Source organism: Platalea leucorodia, assembly GCF_965183815.1.
Source record: "Platalea leucorodia genome assembly, chromosome: 5".
NCBI classification, from domain to species: domain Eukaryota; kingdom Metazoa; phylum Chordata; class Aves; order Pelecaniformes; family Threskiornithidae; genus Platalea; species Platalea leucorodia.
Genome location: NC_138827.1, coordinates 28,331,663 through 28,346,224, shown reverse-complemented (window position 1 = coordinate 28,346,224; position 14,562 = coordinate 28,331,663). Strand labels below are relative to the sequence as shown.

General features: G+C 39.0%; 1 protein-coding gene across 3 annotated transcripts in view; it reads right to left on the bottom strand.

Moving 5' to 3' along the window:
- Positions 1-14,562, bottom strand: part of FAF1 (Fas associated factor 1) — a 179,971-nt gene that overhangs the window by 13,420 nt on the left and 151,989 nt on the right. For all 3 annotated transcript variants that reach the window (XM_082312725.1, XM_082312727.1, XM_082312726.1), the window contains 3 exons: positions 7,116-7,196; positions 6,631-6,708; positions 2,366-2,581 (listed from right to left, as the gene is read on the bottom strand). In XM_082312725.1, coding sequence (XP_082168851.1) covers positions 2,366-2,581; positions 6,631-6,708; positions 7,116-7,196 — 375 coding nt within the window. The remainder of the gene's footprint in view (positions 1-2,365; positions 2,582-6,630; positions 6,709-7,115; positions 7,197-14,562) is intronic.

Here is a 14,562-nt window from a genome sequence, read left to right as displayed (position 1 = left end):
GAGAAGACATGTTTTCATCTTACTGCAGCAAAAACTCCAGCAAAGTAATTCTGATACTTTCAAACATTTTTTTTCAAAAACGTTATGTACAGTTTAAATACAACCAGACATTTTAAATGCTATTGTTTTCTGGAGCACAAGCATCCCAAGTGCTCTGTTCTTGTTGCACAGATTTCAATGGATGCTTGTGATATGTATCATATAGCAGAAGCGTCTTGACAACTTACAGTGTATTTTTTAGAGACTACATACCATGAAGCCTAAGGCAATGAATATATACTTTTACCATATTTCCAAGGCATTCATCAATGACTACTTTTTTTTTTTTTTAAATTTGTCTATGGAGTTGCACGCTTCCAACTTTCCGAACCTGGGGAACATGGCAGATGTCATTTATAGTTCTCAATGGTTAGCAAACCCCTGGGGATTATTTTTTGTCTGTTGTAGCTCTGGTGGTCACAATGGCAACCAGACTCATACACAACCACTGAGTCAACGGCATGAATCATTTATGTGACTCTTCATACATGGCATTATTAGGTTGGAATCACAGAAAAAAGATGACAGGGTCTTTGCTTCCCATGCAACAGACCAACAGCTCCGTATCCTGCCACTAAATTCTCCTTTCTTTGCCTCAGTGTTTTCTCCCTGGCAGTTTCACAAATGTACTGAAAATACCAGCCTGGTCTCATTTAGTGGTCTTTTTTTCTTTTCTGCTCCTTTTTAAATTTGTTCTTGTGTGTGTCGTCTGACCAATTTTTGAGTTTGTTACAGAGGACTAAAATCAATAATGATGATGATGTGATTAAGTAAAGAAACAGCCAGTCTAAAGTGCAAAACAAATATAGAAAGTTAGAGTAATGTATGTTGCATAATATGTTACAGGTAGGGAGGTATGACTTGCTGAATATTTAAAATACACAAAAACATTGTTTAGACTGTAAAAGATTGGCTTTTTTCTGTCAAGTAAACTGAACGATCATTAATCCTGGAAACAGATGACTTCTAGTCCTTGGTTCCACTGGAAATGATATTACATGCTTAAGGAGTAAAGTTAATCAGTGATTAATGAGATCGATTAAATGCTGCTTTTCAGTCTGACTGATTAGGATTCTCAATATAAGACAAGGTGGAAGAAAAGCTGTACGCACACAATCCTGTTCACAGGGTTATGCCAAAAATTGGTCAGAAATCACGTCCACTCTCAAGGTCGTATGCTTGCTAAGGACATTATTTTCTTCCCCTTTGGAGTACTTGCGACCCTTTGGAGTACTTACAAATAAGATGATGAAGCAAGAGGTATCTCTTACAAAACAGTACTGTAAGCACGCTAATCAGAGCCTTATTCCTAGTGAACTTCCTCCAGGGGCAGTGATGGGAAACAAAATGGAAAAGCAACCCAAGTTACTGAGCTCCTTTGATGAAAAATGGCTTAACCAGTCACCTGGAGGTGCCCCCAGCAAACAGAACTGCGGCTGATGCAGAGCTGCCCCCCTTCATTGGCGGTACTGAGGCAGTACGGCCAAAAAGCTGCTGAACTTCACCCATCGCTGCTTGGCTCTGTACTGTCACCTCCGTAGTGCCTGTTACCTTCGCCTTTTATGCAGGGCCCAAGGTCATTGCTGCACAGTTGGACCCACTGACTTTTACCTTTGCTGTAACAATGGCTAAATAAGAACTGAAAGTTAATTTGTAATGGAGCAGAAAACAGACAGGTACATTTTCAAAGAAACTTAGTAACGAGCACATAAATATCTGTTGATAAATCAACAGAATTTGGTTGGCTTTTGTGAGCAGTAAGCAGTATTGATTTTGAAAATTGGTCACAGCAGGTACATCGTTAGAATTTCGAGGAAGGAGATATAAATGATTATTTACTGGTATTATGTAAGAGGTGAAGGAGTAATTTATTAGAATGTACTGATTAGCTCATAACTGTATACTCTCTGACACTGAGCCTTCCTTGCTCATAACATAAAATTACATCAAAAAGGCAAAACCAGAAAAAAAATCAGAAGCACCAGCCCATAACAGACCTAAACAGCGTACTAATATCAATGCGGCTTCCTTCAAAACAGGCCATGAGCGATGCCGGCTCAGCATATTCGGGCAGTTTTCATGGAATATGGTCCACAACTTGTTTGTTTCAGAAACGGAGGATTTTCTACATCATCACTGGAAACAGATTTTGCAACGCAATTTTGTATGTAATATATGACACCTGGCTTGCTTACAGCCACAGAGCTTGGCAGCGCTCTAACCTATTCAGGCACATCTTTTATCTTCTATGCTATAACATACTGGTCATCTAACATACAGAAGTAAGAAGTAGTGGTATTTATTCCTGAAAGGTACATTTACTCACATCTCTCCTCGGAAAGGTGCCCAACAGCTTGTACTCCTCCCAAGGATATCCCTTGGAAGCTACAAAATCAAAGACAACCTGCAGCTTGCTGCTGGCCAGGAAACGTCGCTCAAAGAATTCTCCGCTGGGTGTCCGAATACGCAGTTTACTGACAGACTCCGTGCTCTCCTCTTTCGGTTCAGGAGGCAAAGATTGCTCAAGAGAGAGCCTGATAGCCTGAGGAAGGAAAAATAACCATTTGAGTTGCAATGCTAGCAACAGAAGAAAAGGACAGCAAGCTTTTCTTTTTATTTCTTCTAGAACTTCAAGATGTGCCACAGTGCTCCAGAGCCATAGCTGTGCTTTATATCTCAATGACAAAATCATTTTTATTCATTCCTTAATAACAGCCCACCAGACAACTAATTAAAATAAATCCTTCTTTATAACACATATTATTAGGTCTACAGTTAATGCACGATGGGGATAAGTAATTTAATCATTTGGCAGAAAGCCTTGGAAAAAATTTGAATGAGAGAATAATTGTCAAGTGGCCAATTGCTTCCTTAAAGGGTATAAATTAAAAGGCAGTAAAAGTATTTCTTTAAATTCATTTATCAAATTGCCTTCCTCTTGCACAGAGTAATTGACCATTTGCAGCAAAAACAAGACCCTTAGTGGCAGTTCAGAGTACAAGGAAATATACGCAGGAGATTTACTAAATAAACTAAAACACTGTTGAAAGACATAATTAAAAATATCATGAAGGTACACTAGGTACATATAAAAGTAGGAATGGTCCAAGAAGAAAACTGGGAGGACAGAAATGGGAACTTTAAGATTTAAAGCAAGCAATTATTATTATTATTTGCAGGAAGATGGCTCCAAGCACAGGTGTGCACATTTTCTGCAACAACTTGCATGAAATCAGCCCCAAAATTGCAATGCCATTACACACCTGAAAATGTGTGTGCTTGCCTTCCTGCTGACATTGTGCATACTGCTGATGCCAAGATTTGAAGGGCAGGAGCCCAGTCTGCGTTCTCTGTCCTCTGCCTCCGGGAGCTACTACAACACTAATACTTTGATCAGAAGGGTTTTTTTTTTAAATTGATGCCTAATATTAGACTGCCGAACGAGGTGGGCTTGATTTTCGAGGGTACTGAGCGCTATCGGTACTCATTGGCATCTGTTAAAAATCAGATCATGCTTAGAAAGCAGCCTTGTTACAGCATCACCTCACTTGAGGCAGCAGTTAACGAGAATGTCAATAAATGGAAGATGCAGCATGATCACGCTGCCTCCCCCAAAATACGCCTAAAAGACAATTTTCCAAACTGAAGAGGCAGTCAGGCATGGATTTACCCAGATTTTCAAGGAACTTTCAAGATACACAGTTGCTGTTTGTGCCTTTGAAAACCTCCCCAAGGTCATTTAGTAACAGAAACCGATGGAGGATGATTACATTAAAGAGAAAGGACTGGGCAGAAGCAAGATTACGAAGGCTCTTAAATAGTCTACTTCTTACACACGAACCTCTGAGCAAATTATATCTCAGTATAAATATTTATACATAGAACTTGAGTTCATTTTTGCTCATCTACTATGAGATTATATTTTAAATAGATTCTATTTTAATTTTCTCTCTCAACCACCTGCTTACTATCTTTCTGTTTTGACATTTCCCCACACAGTATAACAACAGATGCTACATTATTTACTGAACCCAATCAATTATATTACAGAAAAATAAACAACAGTAGCTCATTAGAGCTCTTTTCTTTGTGCAAAGAGTGCGTCGCTCCCCAAAGTAACTCGTCTCCAAGGCTTGAACATAAAATGGCAATTTACAATGGATATTCTGTACCAGCAAACCAAGTCAGAAAACAATGCTGAGACGGATCACATTAATAACTCTTGGACCTGAACAAGCAATTTCAGTCTGTTGATAAAAAGATGTTCAGTATGTGAATAGCTCAATAGTCAGATTTTAAATAGACGAACTGAACATAAAGCCACTTCTGTAAGTAAACACTGTTGCAGAACAATTCAGTATAAGTAATCTGTATACTTGAAAATGGGGAGTGTTAGTAAACATTATTGTTAAAATCCCTTTTGTTCTACTAAGCAAACAGATCCTATTATTTTCATTACTGCAGTCTACATTAAAACAGGGAAGCCCAGGTATATTTTGATAACATGGACCAGTCTTGCAGCCTTTGCATAAGAAAACAATTTCCAAAAGGCCAAGGTATCAGAAAAGGTTCAGGAGCAGATATAACAAAGCAGAATTAAGTATTGTTTCTATGCGTGCAAAATTACTTAAAAAAAGAAAACCATACTTCTTACTTGAATCTGAGTGTGAGCTGATTGCTCAATAGTCTGTTACTGCTACAGTACTGATTTATGTTCGATTGCTATTAACCATCTTACGATTCTTCTTGACACAATTCTCACAGTCCAGTTTTGTCACTGCTCCTTCAGTTGTGTTTTAGCTCCCATTCTTGGCTTATGCTAAGAACAGGAGCTAAATAAGTCACCAGATACTGTAGGATAAGAAAGAAGTGGACTGCATCTTTCCCAAACCTCTAAATACTGCTGTTTGGACTGAGTTTAGTATTTACAACGCAGTACTGTTTAAAAGTTTCTTGAATGCTTAAATGGTTCAGGTTTTTTAATGCAATTATCTTGGTCAAAATATATATATGCAAATGCATTGCTCATACAGTTTGTTTATTGGGTTTATCTCCAGGAATAATAAATGTGTTCATAGCCAACTTTTTTGCAGTTGTATAATGCAATTTTTTCACACATCAGCAAAGTACACAAGACTGAAATGTCAAGTATACATTTAAGTCACGTGAGGGGGGGGAATAAGCAAGGCTGTGATTTATCAGGATTCCATGAGTTCCAAGGACTTTAACTAAGTGGAGAATTAAATGAGAATATAATTCCAAATTTCAAATCTCCATAATCCATGAGAGTCAAAGCAAAGAAGTTATATTAAGTCCACTAAAAATATTGGAACTCTGATATTTTATATAAATGTATAAATATTTTTAATATTAATATTTTATTTATATTTTATGTAATACTGGAAACATACTCAGGAAATATATATATTCAATAGGGATGTTGATACAGCTTTGTATTCATTAGCAACTTGCTCACAGAATCTTACATGCCTAGAAGTCAAAGGACAACCCCCAATCAACTGTGATTTCAGTCAAGACATTTACATGTGAATATCACTTTTCTTTTGAAAGTCCTTTCCAAGTATCAGCTGTGTTTCACAGCAGTTCTGTAAGGACTTCTATTTCAAGAACTTCACAGAACAGATGGAAATATTTTAATGGCTAGTCCATTTTACCTATCCTTTGAAATGTGGCGGGACTTCAGGGGAAGAAACATGACTGGATCCCAGCCCTTTTACCATATTTTGTATTTGCCGGGAGGTGAACAAGAGGAACTCGCTAATACAAGTATAATTCCTCTACATGAGGCTTTATGTAAATACCTACCTAGACACACAGCTAGGACAGGAGCTAGCCTAGATCCTGAAAGAGGCTGCAGGAGCCATCTCTGACAGGCACTGGGCCCCTCAGAATCTACAAAATTAAGAGAATCTACAACATGACAGAGTTTGAGGGACAGTACTCTTCACAGCACAGGGTTTCTATTTTCTTATGTAGGCCTAGAGATGCAAGGTGTTCGTTTAAACACAATTTTCATTCTAAGGAAGATTCTGTAGAAGACTGTTTAGAAATTTTAAAATGTACCATAAATCCAATATTCTAGATTTTGGATTTTTTTTACTTAGAATTTTTTTAAAAAGTGTTGTGTCTCCTAAATGAAATTTGGCAATTTGTTTGATCAGATTTGCAGCTCAGCTTTGTGCTACTTCCTGGAACAAATGAAAGGGCTCCGTGGTATTATATTTTTAAAAGGAGTGCCTGCAGAAACAAGGTTAGAGGTTCCTAAAGATTCCACCATTTATGGAGCTCATTTCATGGATCTCCTGTTAGCAGGCCTATCTACCATCTCGACCCGGATGATGTAATTGTGACCCAGATGACAGAACAGAAAAGCTATTAAACAGTGGATGAAAATGATTTAGCTGCACTATGTTTTTTAGATATATGTGGTAAGACACCCATTTTAAAAAAATTGATGTTTACATAAAAAGTATACTTTGAATTAGAATTGCAATGTGTGTTAAATGAAAGTTGCGATGTCCATAACCTTCATGAATCCAAAAAGTTGTCAGAAAAGGTAAAACATCCCACCTCACGTTCTTCCTCCTGTTCTTTCCGAATCTGTTCCAAGCGAAACTGTTCTGCCATTTCTCTCTCTTGCGCTTCCCTCTAATGAACACAAACAGTAATCACACATGTATCCCCTCGCTTGCCACAGCTGTGTTTAATGATGTGCATTAGCTATATAAAAGCAAAGAAACTTCTCAACTTTTCTGTAGAAATTAATATAAGAAATAGGATATTTATTAACTGATCTTTTCCTATCATTGCTTTCCCAACTTCTATTATTAAGTGGGGCCAGGACTGCTTTAGCAAAAAGATGGAGTCAAGTCTACTCCTAGTGACTGTATCTAGTGCCATTTTATAACCACTAAGGGCAGTAATGGCTCCTACAGCAACCGCCTCATCATAAGAGTAGAACTGAAGGCGGGCAGTCCTCTGCACCAGAGATATTTCACCAACGGTGGAGAGATTCCCGTCCCGACATTCATGTGATCACTTCACCCTGCACACACCTTTGCTCTGTCAGCCTCCAGTGATATGCGGTACGCTTCATCCTGCTCTCTTTTCACATTTTCTCTGGCTTCACGTTCATCCTGAAGAGAAAAAAAAAAAGAAAAGAAAACAAAAAATATCAGCAAACAGTGGACCAGTATGTTATATATCTTTATGTTCACCAGCACTCTTTAACCCCAGTGACTTCAAAATATTTGACTGCCTTACTCATCTAACTACTGCTAGGAGAAATTATTTCGGAAATGCCTCAAGGGCGATCTTGGCTTTAAAAATTATGACTTACCTAAAGCTATGTTTCAATTGCCTTGTAACAGATTGGGGTGTCCAAGCCCCGGTTTGGGGGCTGGACCTGGCAGCAAGGCTCTTTGCCCTGCCATCTTTCCCAGGGCCATGGCCGGTGCAGACTCCGGGAACGGTGCAGCCTCCTCCCACGCCAGCCACGTGGGGAGGGGATCCTGGGAGGGCTACGTGTGGGCTGGTGCTGAGGAGGATCTCGCAGGGATCTCACTCCCGCAGCCGACAATTTGGACGGTCTTGTAATAAGGAAGGACAGGCTGAGGTTTAAAGGATGAGGCTGGATTTTAATTTGCTCTGTGCTCAGACTGACAGCAGTTAATGACTTGTCCTGCGAGAGAAGGCCTGCTCCCAGGTCACTCCTTGGTAAAAACACCCTCAGTAGGATCCATCCAGGGTCCTGACTATTAAACATCATCCCAAGCCTCACTTCACATTCTGCTGAATATTAGACAAAGACAGGAAAGTAGCAAGTCCTGCTCTGAATTGTCTCAAATACACAGATACAGGCAGACAAGAAATACGAGGTTAGCATGCCAACTTCAAACCAGCAAACCTAGCAAAGTATCTTATTAACAATCACAGCATAAAAAATAAAGGGTTTACTAAAAATACGCAAATGACAAAGCGAGGCGTCATCCATACGGTGGAGGATCAAGAAGTGGCTATCACCGAAAGCTGGAAAAACCGCACTGGGGTGATGTCTGATAAAGCAAAGTGTACAATCAATAGCTTCATACTCTGCCTCTGGAGCCAGACAGTGGCTGCTCCCCTGCGCTTACTCCTCTTACCTCTTATAATCCTCCCAGAGCCCTGCAGAAACTGCACTGCTCCCTACAAACATCACTAAGAGTTAGCTGTGAGACTGCTGGCGGGCTCAGCACGGTCACCTGTAGTTAGCAGTAACACAGCACTTGGGCTGCACTTGTGCTGTCCCCTGTATTTCACAGAAATTCAAGTCTACTACCTACTGCTTTTTGAAGAATTATGTTATTTTTTTCATTCATCTACAAGGTTTATTCCACTTCCACTTAAAGGCATCATTTTGCAAAGTGATCAATCTTCTCCCCAAAACTTCCCTACTTGGCAAAAACTCAATTCGAAATGGGAGGAGCATAGGTTAGCTGTTACTATCATGTCATGCAAACGTGCCAAGGTGTTCCTCAAACAAACGTATTAGTGGTTAAAAAGCTCTGAAGTAGCATGCGACCACAAGAGGAAAGGACAAATGGCAGGAAAAGGTATACAACCTCCAGTTGGAAAGTAACAAGATCTTTTTAGAGGAAACTCTTCTTCCTTATAGAAACAGGACCCAAGATTATTCTACAATCAGTGTGTCCTAAATTTCATTCACAGAAGATAGAGAAACCATCACTTTGTTCAGTAAAGCTAAGACATGAGTAGAAGTAATTCTTGCAAAATGTAAAAAGGACAATAACCACCAAATAACTCATTCCCCTCTTGGCTTCTCTGGACCTTGACAAGCCTTAGACGCTATGTTCATGGAATACCTTCAAAAATTACCTCAAACCTGATAGCAGAAAATACCCTACATTAATATTCCGTTTCTGAGAAGAAGGGGTGTTGAAATAATTAAAGAGCTCTGATTTTTGTGTTATCCAAAAATGAGGAAAGCTTCTTGAATACACAGATGTCTTCCCAACTCTTCTCATAGATGGAATGTAACAGTAAAGGAAAAGGTTTTGTACTATCTATACGGAGACTTTCCATAAGCATACCACAAATTTATCTTAGAATGGTGAGAAACAAAACTATCTTCCCTGACCAGCTTACCAAAGGAAGACAGCGTTCAGGCAATCTGTGAGAGGACAAGCATTTTAAAAAATATTAAGAATTGTTTTGCAGAGAGCCTATTTAGCTTTCATGTTTTGCAACTTCATATATCAGACGCTAACTTCATACACTAACTGAATTTCAGAGGTCACACAAGTCCAATAATGCTTGAGAGAAAACAGAAAGATCAAATGCAACTATTGCAACTACAGGCTCTTTCCTTCATCAAAGATTGCTAGCAATTACCATACAGTTACTTTAGTTTACAAAAAAACACACACACAAACCCAAACCAAAACCAACCCTCAAAAAGGAAAAATTTATAAAAATTGTTAAAAACTCACTCCAAAAATATATACTAATCAGTGTTATAAGAACTTGAGTACTGGCTTTTATTTTACATTTTACAAACTGCCTAGAAAACTTCATGAAGTTATTAGAAGTTACTTTTGATGGACACAGGATTCATTTACCTACAGAGAGCTTTACTGAAGAATTTTTGAAATTGGTTTAATTTATATAATCTGGATGATATCTGCAAAAATTACCGATGCTATAGATTCTACAACAAGAATCTAACCATGAATTCCCGGCATTTAAAAAAAAATAATTTCTTTCCTCCCTATTCATCACAGTTATCATTGTCCTAAAAGTGGATTATGAAAAAGATGTCAGGAATGTGAAGAATTACTACGCATGGCTGCCTGGTCCTCACAGAAATACGTGAGCCACATCTGAAAGTAAATGACCGTGCCACCGAGCTTTACACCACATTGAAACAATACTGTTCTTACTGAAACAGACCTTAAAACCAAATCTGGAATCCAGATTTCTTTAGGTAAGAAGGAGATGTAATCCTATGAAATGTCCCTTTGTACCTATTTCTGTGTTTTGTTAATACTGCTCACACTCTACAGGAACCACCTCCTCTACAGAGATAATGGCAAAATTGTAACATTCGCTGGTTCCAAGTTACACCTTAGACAAATTTTAAACATTACATACTGCAGTTCTTCTTGTAATGCAGTCTGTTATTTTAGTCATCTCTTCCTCCAGAGAAACCGTACAAAGTACGAGGATGACTCAAGTTTACCAAAAGCAACAAAAGAAAATTCATAATGGTGACAGAAAAAAGCAGAAGAAAATGTTTTGCAGAGAATCTTTCATTGCGCTAAGAAAGAACACATGAAGAAAAATAGTCATACCACTAATAATTAATTTAAAAAACGTTGTAAGTATTATCCATTACCAAAATCTGAGGGAGCTGACAGCTCTCCTGTTAAACCCTACATAAATTGCAGCATCGACTGAAGATCAATAAATGCATCTCCACAACACTTTTGCAATGAAGGTAAAATTGGCATCTTCCTTTTTCAAGAAACCAAGGTGTGAACAGACAACAGCTTATCCCAGGTCACTTAAAAAGCCTTCATCAGAAACGGGGGTTACACTCAGCATTTCTGAATTCCACAGCAGCGACCAAAGGCTGGTGTGAATGTAAACCATCCACGTCCCAGGGGGTTTGGGCATGAGATGAGGAGACAACTCTCCTTTGCTCTTTAAAGGGAAAAAGTCACAGATCTCTGCTTTCCCATTTTGACAATGCAACACTAGGGGTGAACATTCATTCAATGGGAAGTTGGTACTTTAAAAAAAAAATTGCATTTATCCCCAGAATATATTCTTCAGGTATGAATTTTCTTTGCTATCATGCATATTACAAAGTCATAACAAAAATAGTAAACACTTATATTCATGAGATAGTTACAATGGACCAGATAAAACCTTCTATTGAGTAATATCCAGAGCTACAAGACTAAGAAAAACTTACAAATAAGGTTAAGAAGAAATTAGGATAACTCTCTCCAATAATTATTGCCTAAACCATTTCTTGAAGTTACCCCTGAAACACCTAATAGCAGGCATTTTCAGATGCAGGATGATGGAAATGGGGGATTCCCGATTGCATTTAGGAGAGCAATGCCCCCTTTTCCTGCAGAGTACACAGGGAAAAAAATACACAATACCTTTGGCTTTTTGGATGGGTTATTTTGCTGGGAAAGTCAGCATTGGCTCTTTTGGCCTTTTTTTTATTGTTGTTGTTTCTGAAGATAGGATTTAATGATTTAACCCCAGGAATCAGCTTCGCACCTGATTTGTCTCAGGGAGATGTGTTACACCTTATTCCCTATTGCCCTTTGGGATCAGTTTTACTGTGAAGTAAAACCAGATGAGGCAGAACTTGAGAAGATAACCCTGAGCAGAAGACATCTCTCAGAGCATCAGTGAGTAAATGGCTGTTACAAGAAAGACAAAAAAAAAAAAAAAAGAGTGTATTTACAAATGCTGAATGCTTATCTGAAAGACAGTTCATTTCGCTGAACTGCTCCTGAAATTAAAAACTGCAAGTGCTTAAGGCTATTCATGGGAGCGTTAAAGAGAAACACCCCTTTGTCCAAACAAACCAGTGCGAGAAAGACATTAATTTGACTCACTAAGATGACAGACTTGCACATTGTATAACTTAAGCATACCTGATGGGGAATATAGAGGAAAAAAAAAAGTGTACACAGAATGTGTTGGGCACATGAGAACGATGAAGACAAAGCAAATGGAAGTTTCTGCGGTGGCAGAACCTCAGGTGGGGAGGCAGGACCGGGGCAGGACGAGGGGGCAGAACAACAGAGAACCACCGGAGGATCCTGCCTGTCTATATTGAAGGCTGAAAGCCCAGTTCCAGATACTGATTTTTGGGAATTACCTCAAGTGACAAGAGAGAAGAAAAACCCAAAACCTTCAAGAAGCAGTCCTGCAGTGATTTTCCATGGGAAACAAGCCAGCCAGTCCTGCTACAACATCTACCCACCCGGGCTGTACAGCAGGGAAAGCTGCTGTTCATTAAGAGAAACTAAGCGAATATTCAGTGACTGGAGCCATCAACATGTAGAGCTGAAAAGCCACCTGAATTAAAGATACTGTCATTTTATCTTTTCTTTCCTCTGTCTTTACCTTGCATTTTGTCAAAGTTCAAAATAGACTGTAAACTCTGGAAGGCAGCGCTCATATCTGCTGGTATGCCAGCGCAGTGAAGTGCACAATGGGAAACCGATCGTTTGGGGTGCTATCATATTACAAATACAAAATTGGAAAATTTAATCAAATAAATTTTGATTACTGTAGTTTAATTAGTTATAACTAGTAATAATTAGTAAATGTGCTAATTGGATTTTTTGAGGGGTTAAATCACAGTCTTCGTTAGATGGCTGTCATCACCATAATACTTTTGCGCTTTGGAATTTAATGAATTTCATGTATTTATTCTCATAGCCTCCTGTTGTGCAAATACTATATACCATGATACACATGACAGTGTTAGATGGAACACAGATTATCAAAGGTATTCAGATGCCTAATTTCTACTGATTTGAATGCCAGCTTCTGTGCCTAAACAGCAGTTGCAGAGGTCTCCTGCACAACTGATGGAAGCACGTAGGCCATCCTCTAACTGGAGAACAACTGCAGGTAAGGAGTGGAGAAAAGCAACCGATCTGAAGGAGGAAAAGACGAACAGACCACAAATGAGGAGAAAATGCACTAGGACCAATCGTCTGTAGCTTCCTTTGTGGCTGTGAGATATATCTTTGGAAGAAGAAGGAGAAAAGGTGTTGGAAGCTAAAACTGTTAAATTATCTTATCAAAAAAAGGAAGGAAATCCCTTACATTTGACAGCAGCAAGGCAGAAGAGGAGAAAGACATGGTGATACCAGGCTGCTTACTGCAAAGTGATGAAAATAACACTTGGCCAGTAAAGCCCCATCTAACGCAAGAGAGGGACAGACACACAAGCATAATTTTACAAAGAGCTGTGGCAGGGTAAAGAAGGTGAATTTATGTTGCTGTTTTGGAGTTTTTGTTTTCTTTTACATAGTTTTTAAATCCCCATCCAGATATTGGTCAGGAAGGACCTACATTTTCCTCATGCTGTACAGTATCTAGGAAGAAGAGATGTCACCTAAGATCAGAGACCCAAGACGGTGACTCTGCAGGTCTACATTTTTCTACAGCTTATCTTCAGTCAGAGTCTGTTTACAACAGTTTTTCCAGTTTAAAAATTCTGAAGTATCTCTCTTTTACCGTAGAGAAACCAGTGTGTCAGCAGGCATAGTTTAAAGTGAATCAAAGGTTTTAACTGGTATTTGTAAAAATAAGAAGGTTTTTGAAGCAACTGTGGGTATTACAATTCCACCTTGAAGTCTAATCCGAGAGCAGGAGTGCTAGTGTTGCGTAACAACAAAAATAAACACGATGAGAGACCTACTGTTACTTAAATGTGGACAAGTTGGACCAGCTGTGTAACAGTCAACGCTTCTACAGTAATAAATGTTGACAGGAAAAATAAAAAGAATGCATTACTGAGACATCATCAAATGAGCCCTGTCATTACATGGAAACTCCACCCTGGATAAGCTTGTCAAAAAGTGTTACTGTAATCCTTTGAGAAGCCTCCTCCTCAGGCAATGGAGAAAAAATGTTCAGGATCGGCCCCAAACAGGTGTGTTGCGCTGTAATGCCAGGATTTAATCATGTATCTCTTCACATTAATCTCACAAAGGAACTAACTCGGATCTCTTTGTGCCCATCATGCCACACTGAGATGATTATTTAACTATACAATTAAAGTAAGCAAACTAACAGGGTGTTTAAAAATGGACATTCCAGGGCATACAATATTTTACAATTATTATTTGTTTTTCTAAGTCCAGCACCAGGCACTGACATTTAAGAGGAACTGATACTACGTGCTCTTTTTAAAGTCAGTCCCCGAAAAATCTCAGTTCACACCTTGATCAACAGTGGCAGAGGCCGGTTGTCCCTGCTGTGAGATACCCTCTTTCACTCACAGGAGAAACTCCTTAGTGGTGTTTATTTCCTCTTTGCAAAAATCCCCAACCCCGCAGCCTGAACAGTAGTTGAGGTATCAACATTTGTAGTGTGGGACAGAGGAGCAAACATGGTTAGCAAAGGAAACTATGTCCATCAGATGTATGAAATCATTAGTGTAGCCTCGGAGTAATTCTGCATCCACAGCCTGAGGTTGGACTTCAGACCCTACACCTGACTGCACTGACGAGGGTGGGACTGTATCCTGGCCAACTGGCCTTGCTGCTGTTGATGCCACCGAACCCACCATTTAATTATCCATGGGCCACTTCTTATCAGAAGTGCCATATGAGCACAACATCAGTACGCTGCCGATCATATTTTATTATTTGTGGCTTGTTACTATGGCAATTTAAGTAGCAAATTTATAAAAACAGACAGCATGACAGCTAGACCACGTATCTACAATGGCATGTC